We start from the raw sequence: 14374 nt of genomic DNA, 5'->3' as shown, positions 1-14374 counted from the left end.
GCTTTAAAATCTCCAATAAATTCTTTAACTTTTTCAACATTTTTCAAAATTAACTCTACCAAACATAAATTTTAAAACTTAAACTTGTGTCTAATAAGTAAACTTTCAAAAATGTCAAAGGTCAAAGACACTTAATCAGACACTTTTTTTTTTACAAGTTAATGAACTAAAGTTGCTTATAACCTTTTAAAAGAATACTATAGGGTACTTCGGATATTTTTTGAGAAAAAGAAAATTGTAGATTTCAAGTTTCATTAGAAAACAATCCTTTAAAAAAAAGAAGGAAAAAACATCAAACAGGGTTTAAAATCCACTATAAACTTACAAAAGAAAAGTGGAATTAAGCATATTAAAGAAGCAATTTGGTACTTACCTGCTAATTGGGTTAAAAAGTGTTTAGTTTAAACTTTGGAGTCAAGATGCCATGATGATGCATATTTTCATCCATGCTGTCCAACCATCATGTCATCATCCTTCATCTTCTCCAAAATGTAAACCTCATCAAAATTACTATTACACATTAAATTCATGACTCAATTATGCATTGATGCAAAATAACTGCATTGTTTCACATTTTACAACTAGAACAGCTTATTTGGTTAAGTAAGGCAACAGGCCCTCCTTTATTTGCCATGACATCTCCTTACTTAGCACCTGTATGAGATGAACTAATAAATAGCAGCACATCTAAGAACAATAACAGGTAATGCCTAAATAATTACAAACCTTCTAGAATAAACGGTCGAATTTGATAGATTTGGGGTGTTTCAATATCATCATCCTTCGATTCAACTTGATCGAGAGGTCCCTCAGGTTGGGGTTTCTCCATGTTGTCATTGTCAAAGGATTTGATTTGTAGATCTCCCTCAGGTTGGGTTTTGTCCAAGTTTTCGTTATTAAAGGTTTCCAATTGTAGATCTCCCTCAGGTTGGGTTTTGTCCAAGTTTTCGTTATCAAAGGTTTCCAATTGTAGATCTCCCTCAGGTTGGGTTTTGTCCAAGTAGTCATTATCAAAGGTTTCTATTGGTAAATCTCCCTCGCGTTGGGTTTTGTGCAAGTTGTCATTGTCAAAGGTTTCGATTAGTAGATTGGGCTGTATTTCGTCGGGAGGCGGTGGCTCAAGCTCCTGGTACTTGGGCTTGTTTTTTTCTAGGAGAAGGTAGGTGGTATAATACCAGAACAACAGTATCCTACTCTGAGCTATCAATGTATCCCTAATACGGCTTCGACCAAAAGAGAGTCGTTCGAGTGCCTGCATATCAGAGAAAAGCAAAGTTATTAGGATGGAAACATATCTTGTCTTAAATGCTGAAAGGTTAACCAATTATGTAAAGATATCTTTGGAGAGGCTCAATTTTCCTCTCAATAGGAATGTGCTATTTCTCGGATAAACTCACACCCCAATAAAAATAAGCCACGAGAAAGTCGACGAAATAAGTTATAACTTGCCAATTTATAGTTTCAAACTGAATCAAAGAATTCTACAAGCTAGAGGTTCACCACAAGGAGGAGCTAAGGAATATTATCCCACTAGTTATACAAAGGTTAAATTACAAGTTTAACCCCTTGAACATTTTATTTTATTTTATTTTATTGGAAAAAAAAACATAGATCTACTAGACACAATTGAAAGTTTAGGCCGTCATTAGAGATAAAAATAAAATTTAAATCCGATAGACCAATTAATTTTTAAAAATTCTGAATTTGTCAGGAATTTATCAAACACAAAGATAAAAGTTTGGAAACCTATTAAATATAAAATTGAAAATTTAGAGACCTATTAGACAGCTTTGATAGTTCAAGAATTAATAAGACACAAACTTCAAAGTTCAAGGACTAAACTTGTAATTTTACCCTATACAAACAAATAGAGCCATAAATAATCTGGTTCCTGTGGACTTATGCAAGCATGCACAAAGTGTACCACAGTTTTCAATGACTTGTACCATGCTCAATCATTTCAGTATCTTACACAATAATGAAGATTCCATACTCAAGTTAAAATAATAAAGTTCATACTCTCGCTTACCTGTTCTCCCGTTTGAATATCGAACGAATGCTGACAATCAAATTGAAGTCCTTTAAACTCATTGATGCAAAGCCCTTGAAAGGCCCTGAAAGATGGAATGTCACTCGAGTCACAAGAATCAATGAAGAGAGAATATTTAAATTTAACACGAAACCCGAAGTCTTTTAATCGATCTGATACACATACCATCTTATAAGAGAAACACTAGGAATCCAACGAAAGATGATCGGCGTGTTGTCTGCATTGACATAATAGCCACCAAATACAATAAAAACTGTCATGAGTGAGGGTCCCACTGCCATTGCTGCTTCTGTGCTAGGAACCATAGCTCCTACGGTGAGCCCCATAGCAGATGCAGCAAAAGATTCAACCGTGACAATACTGCAGAACTTCCCAAATCTAGAAGTAGAAAAATTACAAACCCAACCATCAGAAAGAGTTAAGTTAATTTTGCCTTATTAAACAACCGTTCCTTGGAGGATGAAATTCAAAAAGGCAAATTTTTTAGAGATTAGATAAATTAAAGAACTTATGGACCAAGACTACTTTGTCATTTCGAAATATTAAAGTCCCATTTGGTAACCATTTTGTTTTTGGTTTTTGAAAATTAAGCCAATTTCCTCAATATAATGGTTGACTTCTTAGTTAGATTCCAAAAACAAAAACAAGTTTTGAAAATCTACTTTTTTTAGTTTTCAAAATTTGGCTTGGTTTTCTAAACCATTGTTAAAAAAATATATACAAAGGAAGAAATTTAGAGATAAAAGTAATGTCTATAGGCTTATTTTTCAAAAACAAAAAACCAAAAACTAAATGCCAAACGGGGCCTAAACATTTTCCATTGATATAGTAAAACATTGCAAATACAACTCCTATAACATGCGTCCCACTTAAACCCAAACCTTCTAACAAAGAATCCCACCAAAATAGCGATAAATGAATGAAATATATAACCCCAGTCCCCTGCAAGTTATTTTTTAATTAATATTATTTGTGGCATCGAGTGCTTGATTTTGACAGCAAATTACGGAATCACCAAACCCTGACCTTGATGCAGTTGGGTGAAGACGAGCCATGGGGTACAAAATAGCCCCAAATACCAGTGGAAAAGCAGCTCCAATTGGAATCTCGGCCAACAATTTAGAAAGCAAATATGGGCCTAATGTATAAGATCCCTTTGCACGCTCCCTGTCAACAATTGCACGTTCCTTCGGAAAAACACCCACAGTCTTGGTGAGAGCAGCCATTGCAGTGTTGATTGCTGCAACCTGAAGTGAAACGTATCCATATTAGCCACAAATTGGATTGAGAAACTGATAGGCTTCAGCCAAATCAATTTATTTATCAACACAGAGGAAGAATTCGAGATCTCCCCTATTCTCTCCCAAGTCTCTCACAGAGAGCTATTACAACCAAGAGAATACTGAAGATGATTTCTCCTCCAATCCCAAGAGAATACATACTCCTCCCTCAGGCCCCTAACTAACAATATTCCCTTGGGCCCCACACAATCCCTCAATTCTCTCACACATATTACATACCTTGCTCTCCCTTACCTCTCACACGCTTATGTACATACGCCTTAGTGACCCGAGGCCTATCATTACCCGCCCCCCAAAGAGCCACCTTGTCCTCAAGGTGGAATTCAGGAAACCGTTCTGTAATTACCGATGCTAACTCCCAAGTGGCATCCACCGCCAAGCCATTTTCCCAATGGTTCAACACCTCCAACGCTCCCTGATCAGTGGGTGAATCGCACGTCCCTAATACCTCCGCTGGCTGGAGCATATAAGTCAAGTCTGGTGCCAAATCTTTGGGAATGGGAAAGACGGGCAGATTATGACCCGCAGCCTTGTGCAACAAGGAAACATGGAATACTGGATGTAAGCCCGTACCCACCAATAAATTCAGTTGATACGCCACTTCACCCACTCATTCTGTGATTTGAAAAGGCCCTATGAACCGTGGGGCCAATTTCGGATGCTTATATCAAGCTAAGGACAATTGCCAATAGGGCTTTAACTTTAAATAGGCCCATTCCCCTGCAGCAAACTCCACTTCTCGTCGCTTCTCATTGGCTGCCTTGGTCATTCTTTGTTGCGCCTTGTTCAATGATTCTTTTAAAGTAGCTAACATCTCATCTCGGTCACGCAACTGCACCTCGACCTAACCAACAACACTAAAGCCCTTCTCATAACGAAGTATAGGTTGTGGAGGATATCCATACAACACTTCAAATGGGGTCAAGCATGTAGTCGTATGAAAGGACGTGTTGTTACTGAATTTAGCCCACGGAATCCATTTAGCCCACTGCTTCAGCTTCCCCATTACAAAACAGCGAAGATAAGATTCAATACCTCGATTAACCACTTCGGATTGCCCATCTGTTTGGGGATGATAGGCTGTACTATGCCGCAATTGCATCCCTAAGGATCGGAATAGTTCCTCCCAAAACAAACTCGTGAAAACCTTATCTCTATCTGAAACTATACTCTAAGGATATCCATGCAATCGAACCACTTCCCAAACAAAAATAGCAGCTACGGAGTGTGTTGAGAAAGGATGCTTTAAGAGAATAAAGAGGGCATACTTGGATAGTCAGTCAACTACGACCAAGATAGTGGCGTACCCTTCGAATTTAGGCAATCCTTCAATGAAATCCATGCTTATATCCTCTAGACCCTATCCAGAATGCGTAAGGCTTGCAAAAGCCCAATCGGCGCCAAAGTCGGATATTTTGCTTGTTGGCAGACAGCACATTCAGCAACAAAACTGCACACTCTCGCTTTCATTCCCTTCCAAAACACTTCACATGCTAACCGTTGGTAAGTCTTTAGAGCCCCTTGGTGACCCCCTACCGGGCTATTGTGGAATTTCCTCAGTAAGAAAGGAGTGGTGGGGGAGGTATCCGGATTAACCAAGTGGCCTTGATAGTACGGTAAATCATCTTGCAAAGAACACCCACAAGGCGCTTTTTGTCCAAGTATCAATGACTATCTGATGGCATTGAGTGTAGGGTCCGCACACACCTGATCAACAAAGATGGACGTGTTTAATCCCTCCACCACACTCAACAAACCAAACTCCAATGCCGGAATTAATCTCGATAAAGCATCCGCTGCTGAATTCTCAGAGCCACGTTTATATTCAATGCTAAAATCGTATCCCAAGAGCTTTGCAATCCATCTTTGATATTTCCCTGCAATCACCCTCTGATCCAACAAAAATTTTAGACTCCTCTGATCCGTTCTTACCCTAAATTGCCTGCTCAACAGATAAGGGCGCCACTTTTGTATTGCCAATACAATGGCCATCAGCTCCCGCTCATACAGAGCCATAAAGCGATGTGTTGGAGGTAACGCCTGGCTAAAATATGCCAATGGTCTGCGATTCTGCATCAAAACAGCCCCAATGCCAACCCTAGAGGCATCCGATTCGATCTCAAACGGTTAATTGAAGTTCGGTAGCCCCAGGACAGGTAACGATGTCATAGCCGTTTTGAAACGGTGAACAGCTTCCTTAGCATCTGGGTTCCACCCAAAATTACCTTTTTTTAACAATTGCATGAGAGGTAAGGCGATCGACCCATAATTAGCCACAAACTTCCGGTAATATCCCGGCAGACCAAGGAAGCCCATCAACTCGCTAATATTTTTGGGTTTTGGCCACTTCTGCATCGCTTCAATCTTGGATGGGTCAGCCGCAATCACGACCCAAATACTCCACACAAGTCACTGCGAACTGACATTTCTTCTAATTGGCTACAAAGTTATTGTCCTTCAGTATGTCTAAAACAATCGTCAGGTGCTCTACATGGTCCTCCATCGAACAACTATAAATGAGGATGTCGTCAAAGAAGACCAACACGAATTTTCTCAAACAAGGTCTCAGAATGTCGTTCATGGCTGCCTAGAATGTCGAAGGAGCATTTCGTAGCTCAAATGGCATCACTAAAAATTCGTAGTGTCCCTCATGAGTCCCAGTCTTATGGATGTCGAACTTTCGTACCCGAATTTGATGGTAACCAGACTTCCAATCTATCTTTGAGAAAATAGTGGCACCAAACGGCTCATCCAACAACTCATCAATCACCGGAATGGGAAACTTGTCTGGTATGGTCGCTCGATTAAGGGCTCAATAGTCCACACAAAACCGCCAATTGCCATCTTTCTTCTTGACCAAAAAAACCAGGCTAGAGAAAGGGCTTCTACTAGGCTGAATAATTCCAGCCATTAGCATCTCACGAACCATCTTTTCAATCTCGTCCTTCTGAAATTGTGGATATTGATATGGTCAAACGTTGATAGGTCCTATTCCGGGCTCCAATCCAATCGCATGATCATGATGCCTTTTGGATGGTAAAGTGATTGGTGTCATAAACACCTTTTCAAATTGCTGAAGAACTGCTCGGATAGCTTCAGGAATCTGTTGCACATTCTTATGGAATTCAACCTTGCCATCATCCTTGACCCCCGTATCCAAAACACCGAGTTCCACAAACATCCCTTGGTCTTCTTTTCCAAGCATCTTCATCATCCATTCCAATGAAATTGGGGATTTCACCAAACTACGGTCTCCGTGGAGCTGGACCATCCATTTCCCCACCTGAAACTCCATAATTGACAAACGATAATCCATTTCGATTTTGCCCAACGTCTCCAACCAAGTCACCCCCAAGAATATGCGCTCCCTAATGGAAAAGGAAGGAAATCATGAATTATGGATAAATCAGAAATAGTGAGGAACACACTTTTGCAAATTCCCGCCGCCCGGAGATATCCACCCGTTCCCAAGATAACTCCATATTCTCCGGTTTGTGATATGGACAACTGTAATTCTGATATCAATTCCTCATCAATAAAATTGTGAGTCGCTCCTCCGTCGATTAGAACTACCACCTCACGTCCACAAATGCTTCCTTTCACCTTCATGGTCTCAGGTGAGTGTAACCCAACCATTGAGTTGAGGGATAGATTGGCCATCTCCGTTGTTGCGCTGTCTCGCTCTACCTATCCTTCCACACCGAAGTTATCGGCGCTACCTCTCCGGCCTCATCGTCCAGCGTTATATTTTCCCCATCCTGCACAAACATGAAGTGCAACTCTCTTTTCTTGCACCGGTGACCAAAGCTAAATTTACCATCGCATTTAAAGCAAATGCCCTTTTCTTTTTTTGCTCTCATCTCTTCCTCTATCAACCATCGGTAGGGAAGAGTATTCCCCACTCTTCGTTGTTGAGTCGTGGATCGACATAATTGTGGTTGACGAAGCCGTAGAATTTCTATTAGGGCTAAATGAAAAAGACCGGGCACTCGTTCCACCACCGTTCGACCCGCTTCCACTGGAACCCGACCCACTAGCTATTGGGTTCGAATCGAACTTGGCCCATTCCCCGAGCTGGCCTGCTTAAACCTCTTTGCTTGGAATAGTTTATCTTCCTCAATCAATTGGGCCATTATCATTTTTGCTTTTAGGCCCGTTGGTTTCATCCTTCTCATCTCACTTTGGATTTCTTCTTTCAACCCACACATAAACTTACATTTTAGGGCTTGTTCCCCCAACTCCTTCAACCCAACAGAGTATCGTTCAAACTGTCGACGGTGTGCTCTCACCGTCGTCTCTTGCTAAAGTTTCATCAGACGTGCATATCGATCAGCTTCGTTTGCCGGTCGAAACCGATCCAACAGCAACTCATGAAACCGTGACCAACTTCCCACCGATCGCCAATCATCTTTCCATTGATACCAATCCAAGGCTTCTCCTTCCAAACACAGGACCGTTGCATCCAATTTATCTTTCTCTGATAAACTATTCACCACAAAGTAATGTTCCACGCAGTGCAACCACCCATTGGGGTTCTCGCTCTCCTCCCCTTTGAAAATCGATACCTCCAGTTTCTTCAGCCTCATGCGAACAAAGGAACTTCTTTGCTGCCAGGTGCGTGAATCCCGTTTTTTGCTTCTCCTTCTACTTTCGAACCCGTCAATGATGAATCAACTGGTTTTTTCCCTTTGTCCGATATTGTCCTCTCCGATGATGTCGTTCCCTGCTCCGCCAATAACACGTCCAGGCGTGATAAAATCAAACTCATTTTCCCATTCATCACTTCAAACTTCTCGTTTGACTCCTTGAATCCAACCTCCACCTTGCTTTTCCAACGACGATTGCTTTTCACCCATCTCACTCAACTTCTTTTCCACGGTTACTACCCTTCCATTTTTCCCACCATACCCAAGTCTTACTGCTCTGATATCAAATTGATAGGCTTCAGCCAAACCAATTTATTTATCAACACAGAGGGAGAATTTGAGAGCTCCCCTATTCTCTCTCAAGTCTCTCAGAGGGAGCTATTACAACCAAGAGAATACTTAAGATGATTTCTCCGTCAATCACAATAGAATACATACTCCTCCCTGAGGCCCCTAACTAACAATATTCCCTTGGGCCCCACACAATCCCTCAATTCTCTCATACGTATTACATACCTTGCTCTCCCTTACCTCTCACACGATTATGTACATACACCTTAGTGAACCGAGGCCTATCAGAAACTTGTATATGTTATGCTTCCTAGGAATTATTCTCAATTCCAGCAACTAAGGGTGGGAGTGAGGGATCTTCTTCAATGATAATTGCAACACAATATTGGTTTGTTATTGCGGTACAAAAAGCATCATCAGAATATCATATTAATACAACAAAGCAATGTAACCACAATGCTTGAATGATTCCAAATGTACAACGATATATTATACCTGAAGCAAACCCATCCTATCCTGGATTGATGTTTGAGATCTTCCCATTCTCCAAAAGACTGAACCAAATATAATAGCTGATGCAATGGACATTCGTGCTCGAACCTTATTTGTTGGTCCATCCCGAGAAGCCTGGTAATTCATTAAAAGCTTCAATCAAGTAAAATAACTAACAGAATTACCATACACACAACAGATTAACACGTCCAGCAGACCACTTGTGACCCATAGATACTCTCCTTAATGTATGTGATTTGCCAAACAACTGGAGATGGGGACTAGACAACTTCAATTTAAGAATAAGAAGAAATAGCACATGAAATTGAATGTTTTATCCAAATAAATTTATCAGATCATTGTTAGAATATCAGAAACTGCATAGCATAGGTTTTCTTTTTCACCCTCTTATAGCTTCTATCTACATTTTTCGACTGAATGAGCCAATTTAGAAACCTGCATCCATGCACGCTTGAGGAGCAAGCAGAATTCCTTCCACCAACCTCCTTTCTTCAAAAGCTTACTTTTCCTGAATTCTTTATCAGCCAAGACCTGCCTTTTCTCAATTGGGTTTGCATACAAAATTGTTGAAGAGTATCGTGAGAATGATTCAACAAGACTGCAGATTCTCTTCTGAGAGGAGTACACGCTGTCTGCAGAACTATAGTCAATTGATATAAGATCTGCCAGAAACTCAGCGGGATTCACATGGTCCGGGCAATTATACCTGTTCAATCAAACAGAGAACTATTAAATGACAATATCTGGATTCTAGAGTCCAAATAAGGTAACTGAAATAATTTTTAAGAAAGAGAGAGGATTGAAGTAAACATAGAAAAGGCAGAAGCGACAGGCACACATATATTCAATTTCTTTCGTTTACAAAAAAATATAAAACAAGAAAAATGAACTTGAAGAAAAATGTAAAATGCTATCAAGATAAAATATCATATTGGACCATTGGTTAGTAAATGCAGAACAAAGATAATGTACAAGCACTAAAAACCTTGTACGTGAAAAATTGAGTTAGAAATGCAAAGCCTGATAGTAGACAACAAACAAATCATCAGCCATGATCAATACTCATCAAGAGGTAAGCGCCTAAAATGTCCAAAAAAAAAATGAAACACATGCTGAAGGATAAATGAGGTGTATGCTGTAAACAAGGAAAATGCTCAAACGAAAACATATTTGTTGAAGGTATGGATAGAGCTCACAACCCAAATTTAGAGAAGTAATCTAAAGGTTCCTCGTGAGCAGGACCAGCATAGACAAGAGCACCCTCTGTCAACAATATGATATCATCAAATTTGCTGTACACAGAACCTCTTGGTTGATGTATGGAGCAGATTACAGTGTGCCCATCCTTCGCAAGTTGTTGAAGTGTCTCCACTACTTTCTCAGCCTGGAATGCATCAAGTCCTGGAAGCACCATGTTTATAATTTTATTTGTGAGACATTTTACATTTATAGTTAGCACTGTTTGGATCAACAATCACTAGTGAGTGGTGAACCTTATCATTCATTTTAAACAAATAACAAAAATGAAAAGTTTTGATAAGCCAGAAACTGAATGATTACAAAGAATTAGATAGTAGCAATTGGAGGGAAAAAATGAATCCCTGGTTGGTTAGGAAAACAGGATTTTGCAGCACAAGGGTCTGTAAACTTTGGGGAAGTTGTGTGTGATTTTATAGTTTCAACAAATTGGTATAGTATTATAAGCCACACTCATATAAAATGTTGAAGCTAAGACATGTACATAGATGATGATGCCAAAAGTACAGAGCAACTGATTGTCAAAAGAGAACTCTCACAATGAGGCCAGGCTTACCTGTCGTAGGTTCATCTGCAAATATAACAGATGGGCTGGCAATCAGTTCACATGCAAGGGACAAGCGTTTCTTTTCACCCCCACTGATCCCACGAACTCTTGCATCACCAACACATGATTCAGCACAGTTTACCTTTCAAACAAAAGAATATGAAATTAGCATGAACATGCTTAAGCTTAGATGAAGGGAAGCACATCACATCACTGTAACTCAGAAGAGGCCAAGAGCCATATTATTTTTTTGGATAAGAGGCTAATTGCCATATTATACAACCAGTTTATAATTCTATTATGAGCAAAGAAGCTCTTCTTAAGCATTTCAGCCTATAAAATGATTGTGTACATTGTTTGGTAAGATCTTACAAAGAATGGAGTGGAAAATCAGACCCAGGAGCCAGCTATGAACCTATGGCACTGGCCATAGTCCTTTATGCTAGATTAAATTAAAACAGATAATACATCCACAATGTATGAAAATCTTATTTCAGCTCACTTCGGAAAACAAATATTTTATACAAATCTTACCAAACCTAGTTTCAAGAGCAGATTGTTAACATATTCTTCCCTCTCTTCTACAGAAGACATCTCAGTAAGCTGAAGTTCAGCAGCAAGCTTCAGTGTCTCTCGCACAGTTAGCTGTGAGAAAAAGAGGTCCTCCTGTCTCACATATGCCAACCTACAATATTGATAATAATGATGTTTTGATGTCTATGGGAGAAAAAGGATACAAGGATACAATGAGAGACAACATTATGGTGTAAAATAATTTTTGTTTTAAGGAAACGTACCTGTAAGCTCTCTTATTTGAATCAGCTTTTCCATTGAAGTCTATAATGCCTGAGAGATGTAACCATGGTGAAGCCGCTAGCTGACCAGCCAGAATATTGAGCAACGTTGTTTTTCCTGAACCTGACGGCCCCATTATTGCCAATAATCTTCCTGGTTTTGCTTCTCCGCTAACATTCTTAAGCAGCCATCTCACCTACCAATAGGTTCTTCAATCAGTAATCCATCATGCTCTGCTTTTAAAAGCATGAATATTATTGGCTCAATTACACGAAATGCAAGTCATACAAGAGAACTGAATAGCCAATCGAAGCAGCAATGAAGTTCTTCAACATTTGCATGCCACAAAAACAGAGATCAACCAATCAACTTACAAAAATCGAAAATCAGAACATATGCCGGTAGTTTCTTTCCCTCAAAACTGAACTCGTAATGGTGAAAACTAAAGGAAACGCCAAGTTCATTTCCAAAATGAAGTCAGTTATTCACTATCCAAACATTCTACAGCATTTTCGATAACTCAAAACACGACAATGAGACCAGAAATCGACTTTAAAGAATGAAGAAAACAAGAAGAAACTCACTGATTTGGAGGATTTATCAGAGAGAGAGCACGAGATATTGCACCATCGGATTTTCACCGGCGTAACTTTCCCGGAGGGTGGAGCTTCTTCCCCGAAGTCAATGTCTCCATCTTCCTTCTCTCCGTCCTCGAGCTCGATGTCGTAATCCGGCGGAAGAGCAGGTTCGGGTCCAGAGAAAAGACGGACGAGGAGAGCCGCCGCCACGGCGACCAAAACTTGGCCAACGCCGTTCCCGCCAAGGCTCTTGACCGTCTGGCCCACTCTTTTCCGGTCAAATTTCACCATTCCACTCCGGCGGAGTTGAGCAGTGCGCCACCGCGCAAGAGACTACCGGAAGGTCCCCGTACCTACAGGAGATTCCGATGGCGGCGTCGTCTGTTGAGAAAGAAATTGGCCGGATTCTCGTAACAGACGAGACAACGAGTGTAACGTAGAAGATAAGATGGGTGTATTGGGTATTGGTAAGAAGCTCACTCGCGCAGTAGTGGAAGCTTTCAAGTCTTCGAGAATTACGAACTTACCTGCGTAGCACGAATAAAAGTAATATTTGGAAATGCCATATTAAAAGAAAAAATTAAAAAAAAAAATTGTTACATGAAAACTTTACATTGGATATTTCGGTGAAATGAAGATAAGTAAAGCTGGATGCACTCAAATATTTTTCTAAAATTAATTCGATGTCAAAGTGTGTCTGACTTATTAATAATTGATATGTATTTTCATCGTTGTTTAAAAAAGTTCGATATAGAGGTGTTCAAATAATTTGATGATTCGAAAAAATCAACCAACTCAACCCAAGTGTGATTTGGGTTAGGTTATCAACTCATTTGGATTAGGTTGAGTTCAAATAAATGAAAATTTTATGGGTTTGATTGATTCATGCGTTTACCTAATATAACCCAAACTAACTCATATTTATTTTAACTTTAATATATATATGTTTACTTATAACACAATTATTTATACATATATTGATTTCAATGGTATTTAATTTTAATTTTTTTGAATAATTTATTTTTCAACAACTTTTAAAAGTAATCTTTTTGCACTTTCAAAAGAAAATTCACAATATAAATTGAAATTAAGTTGTTAATCTTAATTTAATATATGAAAATAATTAAACTATATTTTTACATATTTACGTTTGGCTTCTTTTTAACAAAATTTTAAATAAATGATCCGATTAACCCAATCCAAAAATTTTATTGTTGGGTTGGATTCATTTTTTAATAAAAGTCATTTGGGTTGAATAAATTTACAATCCGAATAATTGAGTTGGGTCTAAAAAGTCTTTCAACCCAACCCATAAACACCTCTAATTTGATCTCCATGCAATTGATGTTAGAGAATCGATGATGTCCACATTGGTTGGCCCTCCTCTAAATTTAAGTCGTTGCAATTTAATAAGAGAAATAGATGAAGTTCATCGACAAAATGTTCGAACATCAATAGTAAAAAATATTGTTGAGTTTACGGGGCCAAAAACCCCGTAGATATACTAAGCACAAAATTAAAAGTTCTAAAGTTTTATTAGACATAAATTTCAAATTTACACTTAACTTATCAATTAATTTCTTTTTTTAGAAAAAATGACAATGACTTATTAGACCTTTAAAAATTTATCAGACACACAATTGAAAATTTATAGATATATTAAATACTTTTAAAATGCTAGAGATCAAATAGGCACAATTTTCAAAATTTCAAGAATAAAAAAATTAAAGAAAAGTATAAATTTTTACCCATTAAGTTGAACGTTGTATTTTTCAAAATGAATTATAGTTTTTCTTCTTCACAGTTGAATTGAAAACGTTATGAATACGTAAGCATATCTTCTTTGAATATTAGGGAGTGGTTGATGTAAAAACTAACCATCTCTTGCTCTAATAAATACTTTTTCAAAACCCTCAATTAGTTATAGTCAATATTATTTCAAAATTTTATTATTTTATATTATTTTTTTATTTTTTGCTACAATGTTTTTTTTTTGTCAAACTAAAATAGTTTACACTTCAAACATATATTATAATAATCGAAAATAATAATTTACATCCCAATTTTCAAATTATAAATTATTATAATCTAATTATAATAATTTAAGATTATAAAAACTAACTCATTCTAGATAGTTATTCATATGTCAATCGATCTCTCTCATCCAAGAGTGAGAGGGGAGGAAACAATCAATACAAAGGACAGAGACCTCTTCAACCAAACCAAAATCACAAGGGCCATTCTTTGTGCTTTATTGTTACTTTTTGTTTCTTGTTATTAAAATTATTTTTTTTTTAAAAAAAAAAAAAAAAAAAAAACCTTCTTTTCGCTATAACCATTACATGTTGATTTTATCATTTCGAGAAATAATAATAATATTTAAAAAAAAAAACAAG

The 14374-nt window shown here is 38.2% G+C and overlaps 1 protein-coding gene across 2 annotated transcripts; it reads right to left on the bottom strand.

Annotated features, from left to right (window-relative positions):
- Positions 1-349: 349 nt before the first annotated feature.
- ABCG7 (ABC-2 type transporter family protein) lies at positions 350-12516 on the bottom strand. Of its 2 annotated transcripts, none has more exons than XM_039036210.2 (12): positions 11985-12516; positions 11403-11596; positions 11140-11290; positions 10615-10747; positions 10001-10202; positions 9237-9507; positions 8784-8915; positions 3077-3297; positions 2216-2428; positions 2030-2114; positions 727-1252; positions 350-654 (listed from the first exon to the last, which is right to left on the bottom strand). In XM_039036210.2, the coding sequence occupies exons 1-12, from the start codon at positions 12267-12269 to the stop codon at positions 644-646; spliced, it is 2424 nt and encodes an 807-aa protein (XP_038892138.1). In that variant the 5' UTR covers positions 12270-12516; the 3' UTR covers positions 350-643. The 2 variants fall into 2 exon arrangements, with proteins under 2 accessions (XP_038892138.1, XP_038892139.1); XM_039036211.2 differs by having other exon boundaries at positions 11403-11633; positions 11985-12447.
- Positions 12517-14374: the final 1858 nt, after the last annotated feature.

This window comes from Benincasa hispida, chromosome 7 (genome assembly GCF_027475165.1).
Source record: "Benincasa hispida cultivar pf3 chromosome 7, pf3_genome.v1.1, whole genome shotgun sequence".
NCBI classification, from domain to species: Eukaryota; Viridiplantae; Streptophyta; class Magnoliopsida; order Cucurbitales; family Cucurbitaceae; genus Benincasa; species Benincasa hispida.
This window is presented reverse-complemented; position numbering and strand designations above follow the sequence as displayed.

Bases quoted from the DNA above. Each gene is read 5' to 3' on its own strand.
- ABCG7 (XM_039036210.2), bottom strand. From the start codon at position 12,269: ATGGTGAAATTTGACCGGAAAAGAGTGGGCCAGACGGTCAAGAGCCTT. The intron at 3,298-8,783 runs GTATAATATATC...GTTTCACTTCAG, and splicing joins ATAGGATGGGTTTGCTTCAG to GTTGCAGCAATCAACACTGC. The intron at 1,253-2,029 runs GTAAGCGAGAGT...TCTGATATGCAG, and splicing joins ATATTCAAACGGGAGAACAG to GCACTCGAACGACTCTCTTT.